The sequence below is a fragment of the Sprattus sprattus genome (genome assembly GCF_963457725.1).
Source record: "Sprattus sprattus genome assembly, chromosome: 1".
Lineage (NCBI taxonomy): Eukaryota > Metazoa > Chordata > Actinopteri > Clupeiformes > Clupeidae > Sprattus > Sprattus sprattus.
The window spans coordinates 73361108-73386107 of NC_137920.1; the positions used below are offsets into that span (position 1 = coordinate 73361108).

At 41.8% G+C, this 25000-nt stretch overlaps 2 protein-coding genes across 2 annotated transcripts in view; both read left to right on the forward strand.

Annotated features, from left to right (window-relative positions):
- Positions 1-8642: 8642 nt before the first annotated feature.
- Positions 8643-21211, forward strand: dgat2 (diacylglycerol O-acyltransferase 2). The gene is made up of 8 exons (XM_080832185.1): positions 8643-8780; positions 10252-10380; positions 11420-11527; positions 11740-11810; positions 15774-15978; positions 16611-16785; positions 18373-18575; positions 19760-21211. The coding sequence occupies exons 1-8, from the start codon at positions 8741-8743 to the stop codon at positions 19912-19914; spliced, it is 1086 nt and encodes a 361-aa protein (XP_080688311.1). The 5' UTR covers positions 8643-8740; the 3' UTR covers positions 19915-21211.
- Positions 21212-24086: 2875 nt separating this feature from the next.
- Positions 24087-25000, forward strand: part of uvrag (UV radiation resistance associated gene) — a gene marked incomplete at its 3' end in the record, with an annotated part of 72374 nt that continues 71460 nt past the window's right edge. The window contains exon 1 of the mRNA XM_080846685.1: positions 24087-24203. Coding sequence (XP_080702811.1) covers positions 24099-24203 — 105 coding nt within the window. The 5' untranslated portion in view covers positions 24087-24098. The remainder of the gene's footprint in view (positions 24204-25000) is intronic.

Here is a 25000-nt window from a genome sequence, read left to right on the forward strand (position 1 = left end):
TGTGTTCAGAGACCTCAGAGAAACTAATTGGCCCCTTTTGCCATGAAGTCGCCACATGGAACTCTACCCCCGTGTAAAGGAAGCCATTGCATCCACGCCCACCTTTGTAACTTTGCTCTTATTTAGTCTGTTGACAGTTTGACACACTTATTAAGCGATTATTAAGACAATCATGTGTTTGCGCTCCTGATGGCTGTGTTTAACCGATTGCCACATGGTGTGGTAATTTGACTGTTAGTGTTTTGGAATTGCAAGGAAGTGTCATCTTGATATACGTCTGTGTATAATGCATAAAAGTCTGTTTAGTGCTTTGCAAAATAACTTAAGTGTATTGTTTCGCAAAACGTGTGATGTTGAAATGTGCTTATAGTTGTGCAAATCTGAGCTGTTGTTTTTGCTGCTTGAGTAAAGGTTTTGATAAATGTGTGATACTTTTGATTTTTGTGTGTATCCAATCGTAAACAACTGTAAGACTTTCTCTATAGACTTTAAAACTGAAACCCACAAGGGTAGACAGAGTGAAGAGGTCCAATCATCAGACATGAATCCAGAGCTCATTAGTGTCCAGGGCCAATCATCAGACATGAATCCAGAGCTCATTAGTGTCCAGGGCCAATCATCAGACATGAATCCAGAGCTCATTAGTGTCCAGGCCCAATCATCAGACATGAATCCAGAGCTCATTAGTGTCCAGGGCCTAGTTTCCCGAACGCTAAAAAGGACTTGAAATCGGTCGTAAGAGGGATATTGCAGAGCGGTTTCCCGACGCCGCACTTACGGCAATGATGAGTCTACGATGTCGCCAAAATCCACGTAGGCCGTTAAGATACGTCGTTATCGGGAAACGAGGCCCAGAGAGTTTGAAGAAGACTATATAACACACAGCACTGTGGTAGGGGGTGGGCTACATATAAGAATGAAGTGAGCCCGTTTCCAAACCAAGGGTACATGTATGTAGTACACATTAAAGGAGCTCTGTGTGGTTTAAGGGGAAGTAAGATCAGCATAATCAACATAAGATTACATACATTAAGGTATTTTGATGTCAGTGATATACTCTTTGAAGGAGATTGTCAAAGGTTGCAGTCCCCTGTGTGCAGCGCTGTATCATATGGTGGTGTCAAAACAGAGCAGTTCAGTGGTTGTGTGTGTGTGTGTGTGTGTGTTTGTGTGTGCGTGTGCGTGTGCGTGTGCGTATGCGTGCGCGTGCGGGTGCGGGTGTGGGTGTGGGTGTGGGTGTGGGTGTGCGTGTGCGTGCGCGTGTGGGTGTGGGTGTGTGTGTGTGTTGTTTGTCTGTGTGAGTGTGTGTGTGTGTGATGTGCCTTGTATGGCACGCACTTTGAGCTCATTAAACACACCTCTGCTGCACTTTGAATTAAAAACAACATTATATAATCTAGTATCTATAATCTCATCAAGAGCACCGTTAGAAACATACCCGTGTTTCTTGCCACCCAGAAGATGAGCACGGAGCAAAGGGCAGTCATGCACACAACATTGCAAAGTGATATCCTATCTTTATGAAATGCTTTATCAATAACCAGCCACTTGTGCTTTAGAAGAATAATATTATTATAATAATAAATATTATTATTAGATGAGCACGGAGCAAAGGGCAGTCATGCACACAGCACTGCAAAGGGAAGTCATGCACACAACATTGCAACATTGCAATGCATTGCACTGAAATGCTTTATCAATAACGAGCCACTTGTGCTTTAGAAGAATAATATTATTGTAATAAATATTATTGCAGTCCAAAGTTTTTAGACTCTTTCAAGTTTTCGACATCTTGTTATGTTTCAGATTCATTTAATGATTTCCTCTTCAATCTACACACAATACCGCACAATGACAAGGCAAAAAAACAGGTCACCTCATTGATACCACCCCTATAGTCAAACACGGTGGTGGCAGCATCATGCTGTGGGGATGTTTTTCTGTGACAGGCACTGGTAGACTAGTCAGGATAGTGGGAAAGATGGATGCAGAAAAAAAATGCAATCCTGGTTGAAAACCACTTCCATAGGGCTCAGGATCTCAGACTGGGGCGAAAGTTTACATTTCAACAAGACAACAAACCCAAAGCACAACACCAAGAAAACACAGGATTGACACAGTCAGAGTCTGAACCTGAACCCAATAGACTAGAGCATCCCTGGAGGGGCCTGACAGTGGCTGTGTGTGAACGCCCCCCCATCCGATTCTGCCAAGAAGAGCGGGAGAAAAAGTTCCAAAAGAAAGGTGTGTCAAGCTTGTAGAATCATTCCCAAGAAGACTTGAAGCTGTTGTTGCTGCCAATTGTATGGATGTGTGTGTGTGTGTGTGTGTGTGTGTGTGTGTGTGTGTGTGTGTCTGTGTGTGTGTGTGTGTGTGTGTGTGTGTGTGTGTGTGTGTGTGTGTGTGTGTGTGTGTGTGTGTGTGTGTGTGTGTGTGTGTGTGTGTGTGTGTGTATGTGTGTGTGTGTGTGTGTGTGTGTGTGTGTGTTTGTGTGTATATAAATATGAATCTCACAATCACCAAGGTCACCAATGCAAGGTCCAAAGCAAGAGTTTATTCTGGCATTCAAAGCAATTGCTTCATAATAGTTCAAACATCTAAGTTTGATGCCAGGGGAACCTTTGACCTTGGTCAGCATACTGTAATAATTTCACGTGGGCACTGGCCGTCCAGACAGAAGGTATTTCCCCATCCGTGCTGGCAGTTGCTGACCAGTGCAGGTGGGGTGTTTACATATAACATATACATATAACATTGTGCATTACTTGTGACAGAGCTGCAAGTAGTGGAAAGTAGTGCAAGAGTGTTCGTGTGCATCTGCATCTTCGTCTGCAAGCATCTGCACTCTTAGATTCTTCTGAGTGCGCTACAAATCAAATGAATTATTATTTGTATCACTATCAAGGTCTTTGACAGAGGTGATGATGACGCTGAGACTAGACGGAGCACTTTCCCACAGCTGCACACTCACTGGTTTCACAAGACCAGTGTCTGACTTTGACTTCTGCTGAGTTCTGTTGCAACTACAGCGTGCCGAATGTGATTGTGACAGTTGATATGGCACAAAACCCAAATCCAACTTGTCCCCGCTCTGCTCTGGCCGTTTGCAGACCTGCTACACCTAATTTAGGCCACCTACAGGACATGTGCTTGGAGTGCTTGATAAACAACTCGGACTAGCCAAGATTTTTTTTGGGAACGTGTGCTGTGAGAGTGTAGAGAGGGGTGAGAGGCAGGCCACTTGGCAAGTGAGTGATTCGATGAAGGTCAAGGCCTTAACGGACACTGGCCAAAGACCCAGAGCTAGTGGGGGAGGGGGGGGGGGGGGGGGGGGGGGACAGAGGCCGGGACATTTCACAACCAGTCCATCAGCTGACCACTGTCCCTCTGCTTGGCATTGTTCTGGCAGCTTGGCATTGATCTGATGAGTTGCCTCAAAGCCACAAGAGGAAACTGTTACGATCGTCTGACACCTGTCTCTTGGACAAATAGATAACAAATGTCATCTATCGTTTACCGTAATTACTATATCAATACATATACAGTACATATACAGTAAGATTACCATGATACCACAGTCAGTTATTTTATTTGTTAAATATATAGTGTCTTCAACATTTTCGTCAGTGACCATGGATGTGCTTATGCAGACACTTGAATAAGAATAGTGCAACACCACAATGTCAAAGACACAATACGAGTTCCAGTACTTTGAAGATGATTCCATGATTTCATGATTCCCCAGCTCTGTATTTAAACATTTTTAGTGGCCGGCTGTCACTGGTTTAATGTAATCAGCAGCCTTATCACAAAGTCCTTTAGTTCAAAACAACAGTTTCTGAAAACTACTCACCAGCCAACAGCGTTCAACAGTAACAGATAAGACACATGATTAACGTGAACAGGAAGCAATTCTTCCCTCTATTCGTGTGATGTGATGTTTTCGGTGCCACAGGCTGATAGCAAAGCTCAAAACAGAACAGATCCACCCAGATGCTTATCAGCTGACAGTGGATCTTTTTGTCAAACGCTGAACTATTTTTTTTTCTCCAAACACACATTTTCGTGATTGAGACCAAAATAACATCATTTTAACTTCATCTGCTCTCAGCTCTTATTTTCCAAATGACCCTGGCGTATGTATATCTTGCTTTGCATACTTTAGAGATTAACATTTAGGACTGGGTCGCTGGTAAAGCGTCCCTCTGATGGCCCTTAGGTGGACCCTGTCTGTGCAAGCAGCAATGCACAGTGGAATGGCGTGTAAGGCAGGGGTCTCAAACTCAAATTACCCGGGGGCCGATGAACGTCCAGTCTGGTCACTGGGGGGCCAGATTTGTTTTATCTGTTGGCTTGCCTATCACAATACTGTGCGTACCACTTTTGAGTTAGCAAAGCTACCATGTGTGATCAGTGAAAATAAATGTATTTTTTTTGTATCTGTCAAAATACAGCATCTTTCCATCTACAGTGATCTACAATTAATAGTTTACTAATATGCTGATCATTGATGGTGCAACGTCTGTTGTTATTCCTCGGAGCGACTTCAATGACAGACCGGCATGCTATATTGCGTCAAACAGTTGCTCAAATACAAAAATTGAAAATTGTTCTTCAGGCAGATACGTAGATCTTAAAAGTTCCAGGTGTTGCGTAGCAAACCATTACTTGCTGGCTGCAATTCAGTTTCCATTACGTTAAATGACTGGACTACTTGCGGAATGATATGAAAGACGTGAATTAGTAGCACAAAACCCGTTGCCATTGGCAGCAGTAAACGTTGGGCTGGCCCATTTTTATCAATGGAACTTTTTGCTAAATTCTGAGAAGCCGGATGATCGGATGAAATCGCTTGGCAGGCCAGAGTTTGAGACCATTGGTGTAAGGCATGAAAGGATCTTTGGATTGAAAAATCACAGAAGGCCTTCTTCCACTGGTAACAACCCATTTGTTGGGGGTTAGGTGTTGATTTAAATTCAATTCAATTCAATTTTTTTATTTACATTTACATTTACACTTTATTTTCATGTTCATTTTTTTTAGGGTTAGGGTTAGGGTTATTTAGCAGACGCTTTTGTCCAAATGTATATAGCGCCATAACAATACAATTGTCTTTATTTAGCATTCCGGGGCAGCTACAAGCCCCACCTCCGCCCTGCTTTTGGATTGAATGGTCAGTTCCCAATCCCACTACCCACCTCTTCTCTCCATCTCATTTCCTGTCCAAAACCTTCACTGTCCTATCTGAATAAAGGCTAAAAGCCCTGTGGCAATATCCCGAGCGAGAGGCAAGAGGGGTCATTCCTACTACAGACCATTCAATTAATCAATCAATTTGTTTCTTTGATCAAGAGGGTCAGTGTACATTCATGAACATTAAAATGTAAATGCACCCAATTATAGCCAGAAGGCTAGTTTCCATTGGAAGTCCCCCTACCAGAGTGAAAAAGGCTATACAACCTAAAAAATGGCATTTACGCATATATATCAAACATAATATTGACAAAAATAAAACAAAATCCCAATATACAAGTTCTACTGCTTATCCACTACAATAGGTGTTTAAATAAACAAGTTGGAGATCAGCCTAAAAACAGGTAGCAATCTACATCAAAAGCCAGGGACTAAGGCTGAGTTCCTAATTGAGTGGAGTCAAATAAATTGGAGTCAGTAAAATTATGGTTGTACCAATTCAATTCAATTCAATTTTATTTATATGGCGCCATAAAAATACAATAGGCTCTAGGCCCTTTACAGAGCCCAGAGCCTGAACCCCCTTAGTGCAAGCACAATGGCAAGAAGAGACTCCCTGTTAGTCAGGAAGAAACCTTAAGCAGAACCACGGCACAGAAGGGGGGACCCATCTGCTTGAGGTCGGCCGGGTGGAGATAGGAAGGGGGGAAGGGGGAGGGTTGTGTGGCAGAAGGGGGAGGGAAACAACACGTCACTGCAATCAAGTATTTTTTCTGTGTAGCCTTCAGTAGTTTTTGAAATCGGTAATTTTACTTTTACTAACGAAGATTTTGACTGAAGTATTGTACTTCGCTACATTGGAAATCACATCCGTTACTGAGTAAAAAAAACCTCTGCAACAACTTTACGAGTTATCACATTATTTTAAGACTCCAAACTGTTCATCGGTAGAGTGCCTCCAACAAAACTGTTGCAATATACCTATGGTAGGCCTACATGTATTTGTATGGCACAGAACGAAACTCTCAGCTGGCATCTAAGATGATATAAACCGATTGACGCTGGATAAAGTGACGAAACGTTAATACAACGGCAAGGATTGACAGTATTATCAATGAGTAACATTACTTTCTGACGGGCTAAAGTAGTTGTTGTCAACTTGCTATTGATAGCTTTAGTTTTTAGGTTCCAAAACGACCGAAAATAGCAATTTGCTTTGTGAGGTGTCTCAAATGTTCTTCCAAAATCCGGATAATATTAGCAGTTTTTTCCTGAATGAACAAACATCTTGAACTGTCCTATTCTTCAATGTGTCTACAAATTGTGCGTGAAGTGATGCGATATAACTTAAAACACTATGGAGATACTAAAACAGCACCATGACAAGCAGTGCAGCACTGCCTGGACACTTACGCGTCACTTAAAAATGTGCATCTGGCTGTTAAATATTACGGTAGCCTACAGACCTCTAACGGCCTTATTATGGTGACCAGACGTGCACTTTTGCCCGGACCTTAAAAATGCGCCCGACAGGGATTACAAAATTGTTCGGGATTATGCCTCTTCGGATATTTGTGTTTCTCTGGGTCTTTCCAAAAATGTTTGTACACCCTTAACACTTTTGGAAGGGGTCTCTCCCTTCCACCTTCTTGAGCAAGCTCTGACTGTGGAGAGAACATTGGTCGACCGCCCTCTCAGTTGCCAGATGCACGATAAATATCTTCCGAAGACGATCATTTTAAGCATTTGGTATAGTTCACCATTTCCAATCTGGCAACACTGAGCACCTTGCCGCTTTCACTAGTAGGTCTAGGCCTAACTAGTGTCTTTTCCACATGCAGATGTCATGTGCTGTTGTAGACAATGCAACTAGTGACAGATGACCCCGCCCTTTCCCCAGTGACGTGGTTTTGACAGCTTTCACTTACAGATGATTACAACTAGTGACTAGTTGCATTATTTACAACAGCACATGAGATCTGCATGTGGAAAAATATGGCAAAACTACGTCACTGGGGAAGGGGCGGGGTCATCTGTATGATATGCACTACCACGCCCCCTCCCCCGTGACGAAGTGTCCTCTTTTTCTACAGGTTGTTAATGTCTTTGTTAAAAATAAATCTTCAGAATCATCTCTGTTGGAAAACCCTACAATCTACGTTTTATTGGAAAACCCTACAATCTGCTTTGATAAAAAAAATGTATTCTATCAATATGCTTTTATGTAAGGTAAACATTATTTAGCTTCTCAGCACATTTTACAAACAGATCATTTAAAAATCTATCATAGCCTACATACTGTCAAGTAATGCCAAATGCAATAAAAATGAACATCTAAAACTCTTGTGCTATAAGAAGGCCTACTATGTGATTTTAGAGTAAAAGAGTCCAAAAGCATAACATTACAAATAGCTATAAACCTCTATTGTTTAATTTGGGATGCGATCATGAAGGGGTCCTTGGAAGATGTTTCGCCCTTGAAGGGGTCCCTGGCCCATTAAGTTTGAGAACCCCTGCTCTATGTATCCCTTTAAAAGCGCAGAATTCACGGGATAAACTCACTGCCAAACTTTGAGGGAAAATGTAGGTAGCCTACTAGCTTGGGTCACACATTTAGGGACTTTGGCACTGATTTTCTTAGAAATTCGTAGAATTGTTTAAGCATGTTGTTTGTCTGCAATTAGCCTATATTGTTGTGACTATTTTGATGATTCAACGGACTGCGAATTCTGTTTCTCTGATATTTGGAAGGGCTAATTCATTCGTACGCTCAACCCATGTTGTGGAAAGTCCCTAACCAATAGCACAAGAAATGTCACATCTTTTCTTGTGTATAACTAAAAAACTGCACACAACTGTATTTGGGAATAGTATAAGTACAGCAAACCAATTTCAATAGTTAAAATATAAGTACACATATTCTTTTAATGACTCGAATGTAATGTTGAAAACCAAAGGGGTAAACAATCTGAATGAGTTCTGTTGTTCGTTAACGTGGAGAGGCGAGCCACCAGTGACCACAGCGTCCAGCTATAGGACACTCCGGTTTGTTCTGGTAGGAGGATATGTCCAGGTCAGACGATTGGTCAGAGATATTGAATCATCTATGTAGCACTTTAAAAGCGCAGAATTCACGGGATGAGCTCACTGCCAAACTTTGAGGGAAAGTGTAGGTAGCAGGGGTCAAACATTTAGGGACTTTGGCACTGGCAGCCCTACTGGTTTTCTTAAAAAAAAATATATATATAAAGTGCTTTAATTTTAGTTTGTCTGGAATTAGCCTATATTGTTGTGGCTATTTTCATGATTCAACGGACTGCGAATTATGTTTCTCTGATATGTGGAGGCTTAGGAGGGGCTAATTAATTCGTGCACACCTTTTACGCTCCACCCATACGGACTTAAATGTCAGCGCAGCGGACGTGAGCCTCGCAGTCAAAGCCAGCGAAAGAGGGGATGCTGTAGAGAGAACCAGCCTCAGGCAGCAAGTTGGCTGTACTTACGATTTTCTATCCTACTTCGTACAGTTGCAGTTTCGTGAATCAATATGAAGACCATACTTGCTGCATACTCTGGAGCCATGCGAGGTGAGTGAGCTACTGTTTTGCAAATGCGTATGATTAAGCCTTTGATTAGGCGTAGCCTATGATTAAGCCCGAGATCACACTTTGATGCTAAACGTTCGTTGAACTTTGAAACTGGTTATTTAAAAAGAGCAGTTAATTTGACTCTAGCTTTGCCGTATGCAGACTACTGTCAGCGTGTAATTTTCAGTCCCTAAGCCATTGCATTTCTGTCCGAACGTTTGTGACATAAGATTGTGATTCTTTTCAAAACACAGGGTTCTCGTAACCAAGTAATTGCATATAAATTGTGTTAATTTCAGAATAGAAAGTTTCAAAATATATAATATGACACTAACGACGTATTAACCTTACACTTTTGGTGACTAGGATAAGTGTTGGGGTGCTGATGTAGGCTACAACATGATCAGGCATTAACTGATGGTTTTGCACAGCGAGAGGTCCCTGACTCTTAGGTTTGAAAAGAGTCTTCAGTGTTATTTTCAGCCTGTTAAAAATGGGATTACAGTGATTATAGTGGTTTACAGTCACCAGATCCTGTCTTGTGCTTAGTGGCTCTCAGTGGTTGTTAGACTGTATGTGCTGTGCTCACATCGCCTCTGAACTTCAGTGGTAGTCGTGTGGAGAATCCTGCGGAGACGACCATGGTGATGAATGGTACTCTAGAGTGGTGACATGTAAAGACGGCTTGGAGTATGGTGCGAAACCGATCATGGCGGTGAGTGGTCTTCTAGTGTAGTGAGTGGCGTGTAGAGATAGCTGCCTCTGCCAGTGAGCTGACCCAGCCAGGTCCTGGCCAGATTAAAGTTAGCTGTTAGCCTATCTGGCACTGTGGCCAAAGCATGTTCGTGCCTTCTTTTCGTGTTATCGTGTCGTGTCCTGTTATTTTTTTTATTTATTTTTTTTATATATATATATATGGTTTAAATTGTGATTACAATATTTCATACGTTCTTATTAAGCATATATGCCATAACATATTACAAACATGTCAGGTGCTTCATGGATACAAATAATAAACGAAGGGAAAGGAGGCATGTTTTTTGCCCTGGAGCAGGTACTGGGTGGCCAAAGGGTGGTTTGAGCATATGCTGGGGTCTGACTGTGCACATGCCTGCACATAAGAACAAGAGGAAGAGAGATAGAGCTGTCCTGTGTCCTGTGGATAGTGAATGGGATTATATGAGAAGCCTCCCAACCAATAACATCCTGTCAATCTCCAAAACATTGTGAGGGACTTCATCATAGATTTATGTTGTAGTGTTTGTCGTCTTTGCTGTGTAGTGTGTAGCAATCCTTCAGCCCCACCTCCAGTGATGATGTTCAGACTGGTGTTCAAATATGACATTATCCTTGCTTACATGGCATCATCATGTTAGCAACATAGTTAGCAACAATATACATTAAGCACTTTAAAGGGACGTCTTGAACTACTAAGTCACTTCTTTTTGATGTCTTTGTTGATGTGCTATAGGCACCGGAACCAGCGTCCTCTCTTCCCTTAAAGACCTGCCTACGACTCCTTGGATGTCGCGATCCAAGATGGAAAAACATCTCCAAGCGATCTCGGTGCTCCAGTGGGTGCTCTCCTTCCTCGCCATGGGTGAGTGTGGATGCTGCTCACACACACACACACACACACACACACACACACACACACACACACACACACACACACACACACACACACACACACACACACACACACACATACACACATACACACATACACACATACACACACACACACCCTAACCCATGGGTGAGTGTGGATGCACACACACACACACACACACACACACACACACACACACACACACCCTAACCCATGGGTGAGTGTGGATGCTGCTCACACACACACACACACACACACACACACACACCCTAACCCATGGGTGAGTGTGGATGCACACACACACACACACACACACACACACACACACACACACACACACACACCCTAACCCATGGGTGAGTGTGGATGCTGCTCACACAGATGACAGCCTCACATGCAGCCAGGCTCTACCATCACCACTTGCCACACACGCTCTCGATGATTTCTTTACCTTTTGAAAACAATCTTTCCTGAAACGGAAAACATGAGCACTACCATTTGTAGTTATACAAAGGGGAAAAGATGTTTTTTTAGTTACTTTGCAAGTATCCATGTATGTATCCATTCACATGCAAGTACCCATGCCCAACATCCTAACCTAACCAATACAACACCTGCCCAACCACAGATCCTGACCAGCAGGATACAACAGCAACGCACGACTGGTTGGTGACAGCCACAACATGCGCCGCAAAGGCCGTACATAATCCATAAAGGCCCTACATAAGCACTACATAAACTAAGCGACTACATAAACTAAGCACAACTGTGTATGACAGTGCTCTCGTGTCTCGTATTTTAAGCCATAGTCCCTTGTTTATGTCTACCTCCATTGGCCTTGTTCATCTGGACTTTAAAGGGTATCAAGGAAGCGTTAACCCTTCGTACAGTACTGAAGTGTTAAAGTGTGGCAGGTGACGAGGTTGACAGCATGCTGCAATGAAGTACTCCTATGTCTCTCAGCCTGCACTGACTGTGTGTGTGTCTCTGTGTGTGTGTGTGTGTGTGTGTGTGTTCCGCCATACAGGTGCAGCCTGCACTGTGCTACTCGTCTACATCTTCTGCACAGACTGCTGGGTGATTGCAGCCATGTACATCGCCTGGCTCATATTTGACTGGAATACTCCCAAGGAAGGCAAGTTCAGTCATCTCCCACTACGCCGTTATCCTTATCTCCTCTCTCCTCAACAGCTTGACCAGAGAGAACTATCACAAGGCCTATCGTCTACAGAATCAGCCAGTGCATCAATGCTCACTGTTTTTGAGTAGTGCTTCTAACCATGCCGGTAGATGCTTTGTTAACAGACTGAGTGACCCTGATTGTCTTGTTCCCACGTACCTGTTTAGGAGGCCGGAGGTCGTCCTGGGTGAGGAACTGGACGGTCTGGAGCTACTTCAGGGACTACTTCCCCATACGGGTGAGTACCATTACCTCTCTGTGGCTAGTCTGCGTTAGGGATTGCTTACCGCATAAGGCTAACTTTGTATACATTTACATTAAGTTATTCAGAAGATGCTTTCACCCAAAGCGACTTATAACGCATATTATGAAATGTAGAATTGTAGCAATAACAAATAACAATATTTGTACACAATGCACCTAAACAAGAAATAAGATATTGAAAAGTGGTAACTTGACACAACTCAAAAAAAAGCAAAACACAGACCAAATCCAGGTTTCATGTGGGGTTAACCTTGGGACATTTCCTTTAGAAGTCACAACTGAGGCTGTTCTTCATCTAAGTATTTTATATTTGGCATAAATCGAATTAGTTTATTACCCATGTCTTATTTGCAGTGAGAGATATTGATTCTGCTGCTAGACATATTTACATTTACATTTAGTCCGTTAGCAGATGCTTTTGTCCTAAGCGACGTTCAAGCTAAGAGCAATAAAAACCTGTTGTTACAATAAATACTACTTTACATAAGAAATAGAAAAACTACATAGAAGAGAAAAAACAAGTGCTGGAATGTAAGTGCAAGTTAAGCACTAGTCAGTGCTATTTACACTATTTACAGTGGTTCAAAGGTAGTGATAATGTTTGCTAAGACAGTGCTCCATGCTGGGTGTTGGCCCCACTGGGTACCTTGTTCCCATTTTCCATGTATTAGATAGGATGGAGTTCTGCTGATTATCACGACAACAGACTTTGCCCAAATAGATAGCGACAGACTCATGAGGGCATTCTATGTTCCATAGCTTTGCCTTTGCCCTGTGAAACAGAGGTCACTCCTGCCCTCATGTCCTAATACAAGCACATCTGGCGACCTTTGACCAGATCAGAATCAATAACACACAAGAATAGTTGTCTTGTTGTACCATACATATGTCTCTTCCAACCCTACAGTCTATAGGAAAGCAGTTTGCTAGAAACTTTTCCAGTTGGTCTCTTAGAATCTAAGACTTCGATTACTGCGGGGGAAAAAAACACTGAACTGAAACCCATAGGCATTCACTGTAAACCATGAGATAATTTCAGTCTGAAAACGTTAGTAATCAGGAGTCAGGGCTATAGTTTGAACATTGTTTACTTGAGGCTTATCTTTGAGGGGGGAAAGGGAGACACCACTGATTGCGTAATGGTGGCATATCTTATCTTTGGTCAGTGACAACTATCAAATCAACGTATGTCCTCTTTTTAAACCACATGCCAATGCTGCATAGGGGGCGTTCTGCTGGCTGATATTTACATTTGATGATTAATGTTGAAGCTTAGTCTACCATCGGAGCCGTTTTCCTCAGCCCCAGACCATGGAGATGGTGTGACTCACTGAGTGAAGACATTACACATGTTGGTCTTTGTAAAAGCTGTCACATTGTGACCAGTGATGTGGGCTAGGTAGACAGCCTTCTGCATATGCATATCTCCTATGGTGTTGCCCTTGGACATCATTTGTGATGTGTGCATGTGTGTGTATGTAAGTATATATATGTATGTATATATATATATATATATATATATATATATTATACACACATACACATATGTAGAAGAGAAGAGAAGGCTATACCTCTATCAGCTAATCCACTACATGGTTCTATGGTGGCTCCCTGTTGTGATTCAGTTCTCACATGGCTGATTGTGTCATTTAGTCCTGACGGTTTGTGCTGATGCCTAGTGATCGTCTAGACCCGCCCGTCCTGCCATTATGGCAGTAACCTGTTGCCGTGCAACCTAGATTCTGTTGGCTGTAATCTCTTTTTAGTCTGGTCTGTTATCGTTCCTGGCACTCTGATGCTACTGATTAATTAAAAATGATTAATAAGTATTGTGACATAAGTATTACTATCTCATTCATCTCTTCCTTATTTTGAGCTTGTTGTAAAAAGCGGCAGAAAAAAGCACATAATGTATAATTAGGATTTTTTTTATATTCTTGGATGTGAAGCACAGCATAATGTGTTGTGAAACCTTGCTGAACATCTGTCTCGGTGAATCTTAGCCCCACTGCATGAATCGCTTTTCCTTGTCTCCTTGAAAAAAAAAAAAAAAATGGGCTCCTTCAACTTAATAAAAACAAAATGCTCCAGTTGGTTTTTCCTCACAAGCAAGATTCTACAAATAGATTCTCCTTTTTCACAAGTTTCTCTGTTTGATAAATGTGTGTGTGTGTGTGTGTGTGAGGGGGGGGGGGGGGGTCATTGAGGTTTTGTGATCAGCAATGTCCTCTCGTTGGTATCTATCTTGGTGACTGTATCCATCCTGGCCCCTAATCCAGTGAGTGTCCTTATGTAATGCTCTTGTTTGAGAAGCTCTTGTGGTTTGGTGATTATTTGCACAGTGGATCTGCCTCCTCCTGCGGTCTGTACATACTGTGTGTACTCTTTCGGTTTCTTCCGAAAGAGAGGACATTGCTGATCACAAAACCTCAATGAACCCCCCCCCCCCCACACACACACACACACACATGCTCCGTAATTGTTTTTCACACTTTCATTTATCAAACAGAGAAACTTGAGAAAAAAGGAGAATCTATTTGTAGAATCCTGCTTGTGAGGAAAACAAAGAAGCCGGAGGCTGCATGTCAGATACGTATGAGGACACAGGGGCAGTTCATTGCCTTCTGTTTTATGACCGTAGCGTTGAGTTGCTGCCTTTGCCTTCAGTTCCAGGAAAAGTGATCTTTTGCAAACACTGGGAGTTAATCCACAGACATCCTGGCTGTAAACCACCTAATGAGATTAAGTCTACTGTTTACTTTACTCAAGGAGACCCTGTCATATTTCAAACAACTCTGCAAGCAAACTTTAATGCATGTTTGGAGTCTTCATGGCTTTATTTTTTATTTTTTTTTCCTAATAGTAAACAAGTTTTGTTTGTTTAGCACCTTTCATGCAAGAGTGCGGTTCCGAGTGCTTCATGGGGGAAAAAATGAGTGTATAAAGAGCATTAATAATATATATTTATAAAAGAGAGTCATGAGATAATGATGACAGAAATGGGCAATTCAAATAGCAGATGAAATGAAGCATCAGGGGTAAGAAAACCTGTCACCCACAAGAGCCATGCAAAGGGACAAGGATAAACACATTTCAAATACCTTCAAATGAAACCAACTAATACATTCATAGAATTGTCAAAACTGCTTAACATATTTGACTGCTTTTGTTGTTGCTGTTGTTTGGGGGTCATTTTAGGCTAATCAGTGTAATAACTGTTATAATTCAGGTCAGCACTCTTAATACTCTCCCAAATCTGCCCAATTCGACATTCCCAGTCGCTGCCCCCCCCCCAGTCTTTCTCAGAGGTCTCTAAGGTTCTTGGAATTGCTCTCCGTGGCCCTCTAGCTGTCCGCTCAGGGTTTGTCCCTAAACAGAAAACCTAGATCAGTAAATGAAAAAATAAACATAGTGGCTGGGACCGGGCCGTAAACAATCTCAGCCAATCAACACGCTGCTTCAGGAGCAGGGAAGGGAGGGGTGTAATTTCATTGGCTGTTGCGCACAAATATCAACAACCTTTCGCAAAAAAAACTGAAACCAATCGCAGACTGCACTTTAAGAGGCTGTTGACCATGTTTTTATTAAGTTGAAGGAGCCCATTTTTTTTAAAATGATAACAGTATTTTGCTTTAGAGCGATCCAGTTTCAAGTGGATAAGTTGCACAGCTGTTTGTTGAGATGAGTTGTGATACTATCAGATCTTTTCTTTCCCCTAAAAATGTTCACATATTATCCTTAAACTTTTTCACAGAACAATAATCATAATCATCCAATGAGGCAAATACGATGCAAAGTCTATTGTCAGCAGTTGGATGGTTCCTTCATCAAGATGAAATAGTTATAATACGTTTTGATGTAATGCACATTGCCATGGGTAAAGAATGGGAATCTAACCTGTCTGCCTGCCTGCCTGTCTGTCTGTCTGTTCTCTCAGCTCATTAAGACCCACGACCTCCTGCCTAGCCGGAACTACATCTTTGGCTACCACCCCCACGGAATATTCTGCTTTGGTGCCTTCTGCAACTTCGGCACCGAGGCCACGGGATTCTCCAAAAGATTCCCAGGAATCAGGCCCTCTTTGGCCACGCTGGCTGGGAATTTCCGCTTTCCGGTTCTCCGGGACTATCTCATGTCTGGAGGTGAATTGCATCTCTAGGCTTCTTTTGTCTCTCTGTGTGGCCTTTCTATGTGGCTCAAGTCATCAAATTATTATGGATGAACGGTCCTTTATGCTAAGGGACAAAGAAAACAGTGTTATTAGTGGAGGATGGTTAACAACAGCGCTGATAATTGCATACCGAGTTATCAGAGTTGTCTCTCTCGACAAGATATTTTCAGTAACACAAACACCTGCCCTCTCCTGTACAGTTCAAACTGGATACTGCTGATAAAAATGCTCGGTATCGACATCATCCATAAAGGACCTCTGAGCTTTGCACCTCCAGTCGAGATAGAGGCATGTGTGCCGATCTGTATGTGCTCGTGTCAGTGTTGTAGAATGACAGATTTCGAAATCAGTGCTGTTTACACATTTACGGCCGTGGAGATGTGTGCTCTATGTGTTTTCCTTTGGTTTCGCAACTTTAATTTGTGTTGGGACTGGCTTTCATCCAGGGAACATACAGAATATCATTCTTTTGTGCCTATTTATGCCTGTACAGGCGCGTTAGTGTATGAATATATTTTATTTGTCTCATGATATTTTTTTAAAAAAATTCTTCAAAATCAAATAAATTCATATGCTCTCTCTCTCTCTCTTTCTGTTTATCAGGCATCTGCCCAGTGAATCGTAATTCCATCAATTACTTGCTGTCCCGGAGCGGCAGTGGCAACGCTGTGGTCATAGTTGTAGGGGGAGCGGCGGAGTCACTTGACTGTGCCCCGGGAATGAATTCTGTCACACTGAAAAACCGCAAAGGCTTTGTGAAGCTGGCTCTTCAGCAAGGGTAAGAGGACGGCGGGATGCAGACAAACCATATAGTGTGTGTGTGTGTGTGTGTGTGTGTGTGTGTCTGTGTCTGTGTGTGTGTGATGCAGACTGACCATATAGTGTGTTTGTGTGTGTGTGTGTGATGCAGACTAACCATATAGTGTGTGTGTTCGGTGTGTGTGTGTGTGTGTGTGATGCAGACTGACCACGGCTCATTCCTGCACGCTACGCATTGAGCTTTCTCACCCACATGGATGCACATTTTAGGAATTTGTGTTTAAAGTATCAGTGTCATTTAAAGTATCATTTTTTTTTTTAGGCATTTAGGTGAATTCTCATTGGGTTCTCATAGAATGACAAAACAAAACAAAAAAAACATTCTTAGTGACCAAACATTGTAACCAGGGAAATATAAATTGAATTTAGTCCTTTAACATCTGAACGTATCACAAGGTAGACAAACATTTATCCGACCAATCAGGACAAGAATCAGACCTGTCAGTCACCTGTCCCAACCCAGGCAGGGCACTTGTCTGTGGGCGGTACTTTACAGGGACGCTTTGGGGAAGGTGGTGTACTTGTTTAGCGACCGAGTTTCAAAACACTGAACCCCTTGACCAACAAATTCTTTATAAGTTGCCAAATAGACATTTTTTAGAAGACTGTTTGGTGCCAATTAGACGTTCTTTAGAATCAGAATCAGAATTCTTTTAATGGCCAAGTACATTCACACATACAGGAAATTGACTTGGTGTGGTTTAGTGGATAAGACATAACACATAACATAACCAAAAAAAAAAGCATAAACAAGAACAAAGGACAAATGTTTTTTTAAGATAAAAATAAATAATAATAAATAATTTGGGCACATGAAGACTAGGCCATCAATCACCTCTCTTCCCCCCTTGTGTGCCCTATATTGTGCTTTTAGAGGGTAAGGGGAGCCTAGCAGACTTAACACTAAAGGCCCTTGCATGCTTCTAAAGGGAGCATGAATTGCTAGGTGCTTACGCGTTGCGTTGGAGGTGTTGCCAAGCAATTCACACCCAGAACAATAGGCTTGCGTAAAATGGCGCAAGTCTAGAAAAAGGGGCCGACGCACGCAAGACGTGAAAAGTCGCGCAAGGGGCACGCAAGGGGCTTGCGCTTACGCTTACGTAACCGAGCATAAATCAGGCTTAAGCCCCTGCATGTGCCAGTTAGGGTTGGTCCAGTCCAGTACCTCCTAGAAATCAAAAGCCGATAGAAATGAGAATTTGTTGTAGATTAAAAAGGTCAACAACCTTAAACAACAAACTAATAATAATAACAATAGTTATAATTAATCATTTTTATAAATCAAAAAGGTCAGTAACATCTTATGGTGCATTCATAGGGGTGTTAGGATCCCATGTACAGGCTTACCAAATTACCAACAAAAGAAAAAAACATTTTGGGATCTTTCGTCTAAGTAATACATACCTAGAATATACTGACAAAGGTCAGTAAAAGGTCAGGTCTTAAAAATGACATCAAAGCTTTGACATCTGTACTTCGGAACTTGATTAGAACATCTATGTATATTATGTTAACAGTTCTTAAATGTCTCTGTTTACTTCTACAGGGCAGATCTGGTTCCCGTGTACTCCTTTGGGGAAAATGAAGTGTACAAACAATTCCTCTTTGAAGAGGGATCTTGGTGGCGGTTCGCTCAGAAGAGGCTCCAGAAGATTCTGGGATTCGCTCCGTGCATCTTCCACGGCTGCGGCCTCTTCTCGTCGGAGTCTTGGGGCCTAGTGCCTTACTGCAAACCCATCACCACCGTAGGTGGGTACCAGTGCAACCCACCTCTAAAAATGAAAGCTGATTCAAACTTCTGACACAAAAGAGGCCCAGTCCATACTGATGTTTCATCTTAATTTCCACTGGCAACATCTGTAAAGCAGTCATGCAACAGGGTCTCTATTAAAGGTTCCATTTGAGACGTATTACCTTACAGAAAAGCGAAAAAGTTGTTGATATTTTAGTTCAACAGCCAATCAAATTACACCCCTCTGTATAGGGACAAATAGGGATGTGAGAGAAAAGAATCCAAATTAAATCAAATGAAGTCTATTGAAATATTGATATTCTATTATGGTTAGATTAAAGTTATAGTACTGTCAGTAAGATCATTAACATCACAGTGTCAGTGTGTGGGCATAGTATCTTAGATCATTAACATCACAGTGTCAGTGTGTGGGTATAGTATCTTAGATCATTAACATCACAGTGTCAGTGTGTGGGCATAGTATCTTAGATCATTAACATCACAGTGTCAGTGTGTGGGTATAGTATCTTAGATCATTAACATCACAGTGTCAGTGTGTGGGTATAGTATCTTAGATCATTAACATCACAGTGTCAGTGTGTGGGTATAGTATCTTAGATCATTAACATCACAGTGTCAGTGTGTGGGCATCGTAGTAGCTTTATCTTAGATCATTATCATCACAGTATCAGTGTGTGGGCATCGTAGTAGCTTTATCTTAGATCATTATCATCACAGTATCAGTGTGTGGGCATCGTAGTAGCTTTATCTTAGATCATTAACATCAGTGTCAGTGTGTGGGCATCGTAGTAACTTTATCTTAGATCATTATCATCACAGTATCAGTGTGTGGGCATCGTAGTAACTTTTTCTTAGATCATTAACATCACAGTATCAGTGTGTGGGCATCGTAGTAGCTTTATCTTAGATCATTATCATCACAGTATCAGTGTGTGGGCATCGTAGTAACTTTATCTTAGATCATTAACATCACAGTATCAGTGTGTGGGCATCGTAGTAGCTTTATCTTAGATCATTATCATCACAGTATCAGTGTGTGGGCATCGTAGTAGCTTTATCTTAGATCATTAACATCACAGTGTCAGTGTGTGGGTATAGTATCTTAGATCATTAACATCACAGGTTCAGTGTGTGGGCATCGTAGTAACTCATTTTGAATGTTTAATTTCTCCCTCGTCAGTGGGTGAGCCCATCACTGTGCCGAAGTTTGAAGACCCAAGTCAGGACGTTGTGGACATGTACCACGCCATGTACACCAAGTCTCTCAAGAACCTCTTCGACAATTATAAGACCCGGTTTGGGCTGAAGGAGAGTGACACGCTGCTCATCCAATGAGAGTGAGGAGGAGACGCCCCTCGTGAGCCTACTGACCTCTGACCTTCGGGCCTCTGCTGCCGACTAGCCTTCCCGCCCCGCCACACCCCGCCGAAGTACCTTACATCGAATATCAAGAGCGAGATCGTTGAAAAAATGCAATAGAAAAGTGTGCAAGAGTGAAGACATATAAGCCTGTCGCCCTGTTGTAAAGGTGAAATGTCAAGAGAAACTGTATGGAGAGTCTGTAATGGACTGTTAAATACTACTTTGAGAAAGTGCTGTTATCCACTCTTAAATTCAGGATTATTAACATCAGTACTGAGTGGAAGAGGTAACCTTGATGGTTCCCATCACTTTCCAAAATGGTTCAGGAAGAATCAAAAGGTGCAACCGTTGTGCAATGTGCCATTATTCTCCCCTGCCACCAGGTGGCAGTACTTAATTATTGGAAAAGAATATGTAGCGATTCTTTTGAGGCTAAACAAGCTGCAGACTTGAAAAGTTCTCAGTAAAATTGGTATGTATATATCAATATAGATGTGTTTTAATTGCACAAGCAATGCAAAGTGTTGCCTGTCAATCACTTGACAGATTTTTTTTTGCCAAAGAGTTCTTTAGATATATGAACTGTCATAAAGGAAGTTATTTTATGCTCAGTGCCACTGTAAATCATAAAAACCATAAACATATGCAAGCCTGTTAAGCCACAAAGCATTATATGAACTATGAATGTGTAAAGTGCCTTTTTCTACCTTCTATGAAACTAAAGCAAATGTAGCAATTCCCACTGTCACATAATGCCATTTTGATCCAATGTTGCCTTTTGGCTTCTCCCTCTAGTGTTTCTTTTCTCATTTTATAGACTACTTTATTCAGTTTTCATATTGTCCCCTTTAATTGTTATTTCCAATTTATTTTGATTTTTTTTGTTTAAACCTTTTATAAGAACTGAATATATAGCATCCAATGTCAGCACATAGTCAGCTGGGCATGGGTTTCCAAAGGAGCAGTAGAGTCTGTATGAAAAAGCCAATAATGTTTCAACACAATACAGCTGTTTGGTCCACTGGTGCTAATATAATACTAACAAGTAAAACAACCTCTCCTGGTGCTTTGACTTGAGGACCGTATGGTTTAAATATGATGAGATTTATCCAATTTTTAACATTAAGAATACAGGGATGGGCTGAGTCCTGAAGATGATGCAATGCTTAGTGGAATATACAGGAGGAATGTTGAATGTGTGTTTGATTTTTTCTTTTGCTGAGAAAAAAATGAGAAAGGTGGTTTGTGTCTATGGAATTCATGTGCAATAAAAAAAGCAATCAAGTCATGTTCTGAATGTCATGTATAATGTGACTATTAAACTTTTTTTAATGTTTTTTTTTTTTTAAAGAAACATACAGAGTTCTCTGAAAGTGTTTGTTCAAACCAGTTATCTATTGAGCAAAATACAAGCTTGTGTCAAGCTTGTTCAAGGGGAAGTACTGAAATGTAGACTGGGAAAATAATGACTAGGCTATCAACATATTCAATTGATGTCTAGGCTATCAACATATTCAATTGATGACTAGGCTATCAACATATTCAATTAATGCCAGCTTGTCCTGACATGCATCTCAGGCCTCAGATCAAAGCCAGACTGTTCCAGTCAGCATCCATCTTGAACAAGAATGTAAGAAGTGTCAGTTATATGATTTTCTGCCATTTCAGCAGTTGCAGGATCAGTGGCGGCAATATTGTGCGGTAGACCACAGGTGTACATACGCACTCCCAGAAGGTGGACTGTCCAAGGTTAAGGTTACGAAAGGGCACCTTGAGCAACCTCCTGAAACATGAACAGTTTTACTTCACTTCTCAGAGAACACACTTGAAAGGAAGACGAGTGTAGCTGCAGCCATTACTCTACAGCAGTGTTTCCCAAACTTGGGTACGCTTAGTGACGTAGGGGGTACGCGGGGGGGGGGGGGGGAACAACATTTGATTTTCATTTTCTAAGTGAAACAGCCCATTACATTTTTCAAACTGACCTATAAATAGACATGACATCTTAAATAGCTGGAGATTTAATGTCTGAAGGGGTCAAACAAGGGTTCAAACTTCTCAAAGCAAAGAGACAGGGTCAGTCACGAGAGGCAAACTTCCCCCACAGTTTACAGTTCAAAAGTTCAAGTTCAAGTTCAATGTACTTTATTGTCATTGCCACAAAGAAAACGAGACAGAAGGGGCAGCAACAGACTTCTTCCACAGCTAAATAATAATAAATAACAATTAATAAATAGATGAATAAATATCATAAATTAAAAAAGCAATATACTACATATTGAGGTGCATCAAGTGTAAGAGTGCAGTCCATGGGGGGCGGGGCGGGCTGGGAAGCTAGTAATCATAACTGGAAGCGAGTAGGGCATTTAGAACCATCTCAGGCAGCAGGTCAGATAAACCTGAACATCATACAGAACAGCAAAAGGTTGCCAGACCTGTTTGCATTAGAGGCCTAGCTTATTTACATTAAAAGCTTATTGGGTGGCTCGCGCTCCAGGGTGTGTCTGAGAGGTTATCTTCTTTGTGTCGTCAATGACGCCCTGCCCGATGGTGAGACTAGCTTGGGACTCATGCTTGTCCCGATCTTTGATTCAAAATCATGGAGACAAGAGACTTGAGGGAAGAGAGTGTTCATGGCATTCTGCTGGGAAGGAACCAGTAAATGTAAAACCTTTGTGGTAGAATATGTCTTTTCTAACTATTATAAACGCTTTCGCCAGGACAGCAGCATCTTCATTGAAGTCTGGATTCTTTAGTGCTTCATTCAACATGTGTTTCATTCCTTCCTTGAAAATGATAAAAGTGTTTCTCCCATCAAACTGATCTTGTGCTTCTGGGAAGTGTTCGAGCAAATGATCTTTCAGTCTAGTAACCGATTTATTGAGGCCGAGTTCCCCAAGACGATTCACATACATGGAGTGGATTTCAGAGAGCTTAAAGAGGAGAGTTCCAGAGTCTACAGAATGTTCTATATAGCTGGTCAGTTCTACAGAGGTAGGCCATTGATGGTCAAGACGTGGGCGTGTCGATAAGAGTTTTCCTAATACCGGATGTCCCTCTACAGGTGAATCAGTGCTTCACCAAAAAAATGACTCAACAGTAACTGTAACTGTTGAGTATTTTTTTTGGTGAAGCACTGATTCACCTGTAGAGGGACATCCGGTATAAGGAAAACTCTTATCGACACGCCCACGTCTTGACCATCAATGGCCTACCTTTTTTTTGCATGCATGCACGGCCTCAAAAATCGTGCTCTGAACAACTCATAAAAGTCGAAAGGATTGTCTTGGCCCGTATAAAAATGTGAACAACAACTTCTCTCAGAAGTCGACTGATTAGCGTTGAGCTCAAGAAAGCTAGCTACCAGACATAGCAAATGCCTTGTTGCTCCATTCCTGTTTCTCCACTCTTTAACTGCATGGTAAGAAACAAAGTAACGTTAACGTAAGTGATTCGAAACAAACCTCTTAACAAAAAAAGAGCAGAGTAAATCATAGTGTATAGTGAGGGGAAGAGGTTGGCAATGCAAAGTCTTGCCCAGGTAAAAGCGGAAAAGCATAGGTTGGAGAATATTAAAACAATGGACCAGACGAAATATTGTAATAAAAATCAGGATCACAGGAACATTTACCTGAGAAGCATAGTCTCCGCCATTTACACTACTCACCGATTGTCTACCGGCAGGTGGAACTAGAAATCCTCTTATGGAACCTTATCAGTTGTAGGTCACGCGGTCTATGGTCACGTTACCGTTACATCTGCTGACTTCCTCATTCTTGAAGGAACACATACATGAGTTCCTGTTATGGGCGGGCCTCTGTGCAAGTGATTGGCAGATATTCCACCAATTGTGTGACAATGAGAAACTAGCTCAAACGGCTATTTGTTCATTGATGTGTCCGTGAGCCAATTGTTGCTATGATTGGGCGTGCGCAGGAGAAACGGATAATGGCCTCCTAAGCAAGTATCATTTTGTTTATGATGTGCTACCAACTGCTGCGACAAGGCATCGTTTTCATCAAATAGACATTTTTCTCCACTTATTACAGTTAGTGTTGTGAGACTTTGCCCTGCCCTCTTTGTTACAAGAAACGCTTTGGTGGTGGGCATGATATGTTTTATTGAATGAAGCAAAGGCACCTACTACCGATAGGAGGATGAGCTCCATCGCCGGTTGGGATCTTGCTGTCTCCGGCGCTTCTGTCAGTAACCCGGGAGCTTCATCTTCTCGCGCTTTGCACGTAGAACTCACTTCTCAGCAGGTAGGTGGAGCGTTAAGCAGGCGCTCAGTTCATCGGAATAAACACATTTAAAATAAATAATGATCCGTTCCGTTGTCCCGCGGTGTCACATGTCAAAACAGCAGTGAGCTCAAATAGGCCTGCAAAGCTTGTTAGCAAGCTAACAATGCTAGCAAGCTAATTTGCTAACGGGTACCTGAACCCAGTGAAAGGCCCATCATTGCTCTAAACCTGACCTGTGACAATTGTATCAACAACAATTGAAGTCAATGCCGGATAACATGTAACAGTAAATTAACGTTTCAATTCACAATGTCACATTATTGAACATGTGAGAGTAAAACCCTAACCAGGTCATTTGCGAAATGTGTCTGATATGATTTGTATCATTCACCACTTTTCAAAGTGCATTGTTTTGACAGTTACAACATGACATTACGCTAGGTCGCAGGTTCTACCTGCATTGCTGTCGGTAGAAGTGTGCTGCCATATTTGCATGCCGAAAAATAAGATACTTATAGCATTTAATGCAATGATGAACTCGGTCGTGGATTTTGACAACAGTAAATGTGGTGGCCGTTTATTTGCACCCATCGGTACCAGTACTCCAATGTGACTAGTGGGCTAGCTTTGTTCCCCACTGGTCTTCGTAAGTTTCCTACAAGTTGTTTTGCTATACTTTTCTGCTATTACTGCTGGTGTCAGCAGAGTCGACATCGGTTGTTTTGCAGTTGCTCTACAGGCTTTTGCCCAGTCTTGGTATTTGATTATCTCTATTGACAATGCATGCGATAACTGTGCTTCGGTGTTAAACATCT

Excerpts from the sequence above, each read along its gene's own strand:
- dgat2 (XM_080832185.1), top strand. The coding sequence starts at position 8,741 with ATGAAGACCATACTTGCTGCATACTCTGGAGCCATGCGAG. Across the intron at positions 11,528-11,739 it reads CTGGAATACTCCCAAGGAAG|GAGGCCGGAGGTCGTCCTGG; the intron begins GCAAGTTCAGTC and ends GTACCTGTTTAG. Across the intron at positions 11,811-15,773 it reads GGGACTACTTCCCCATACGG|CTCATTAAGACCCACGACCT; the intron begins GTGAGTACCATT and ends CTGTTCTCTCAG.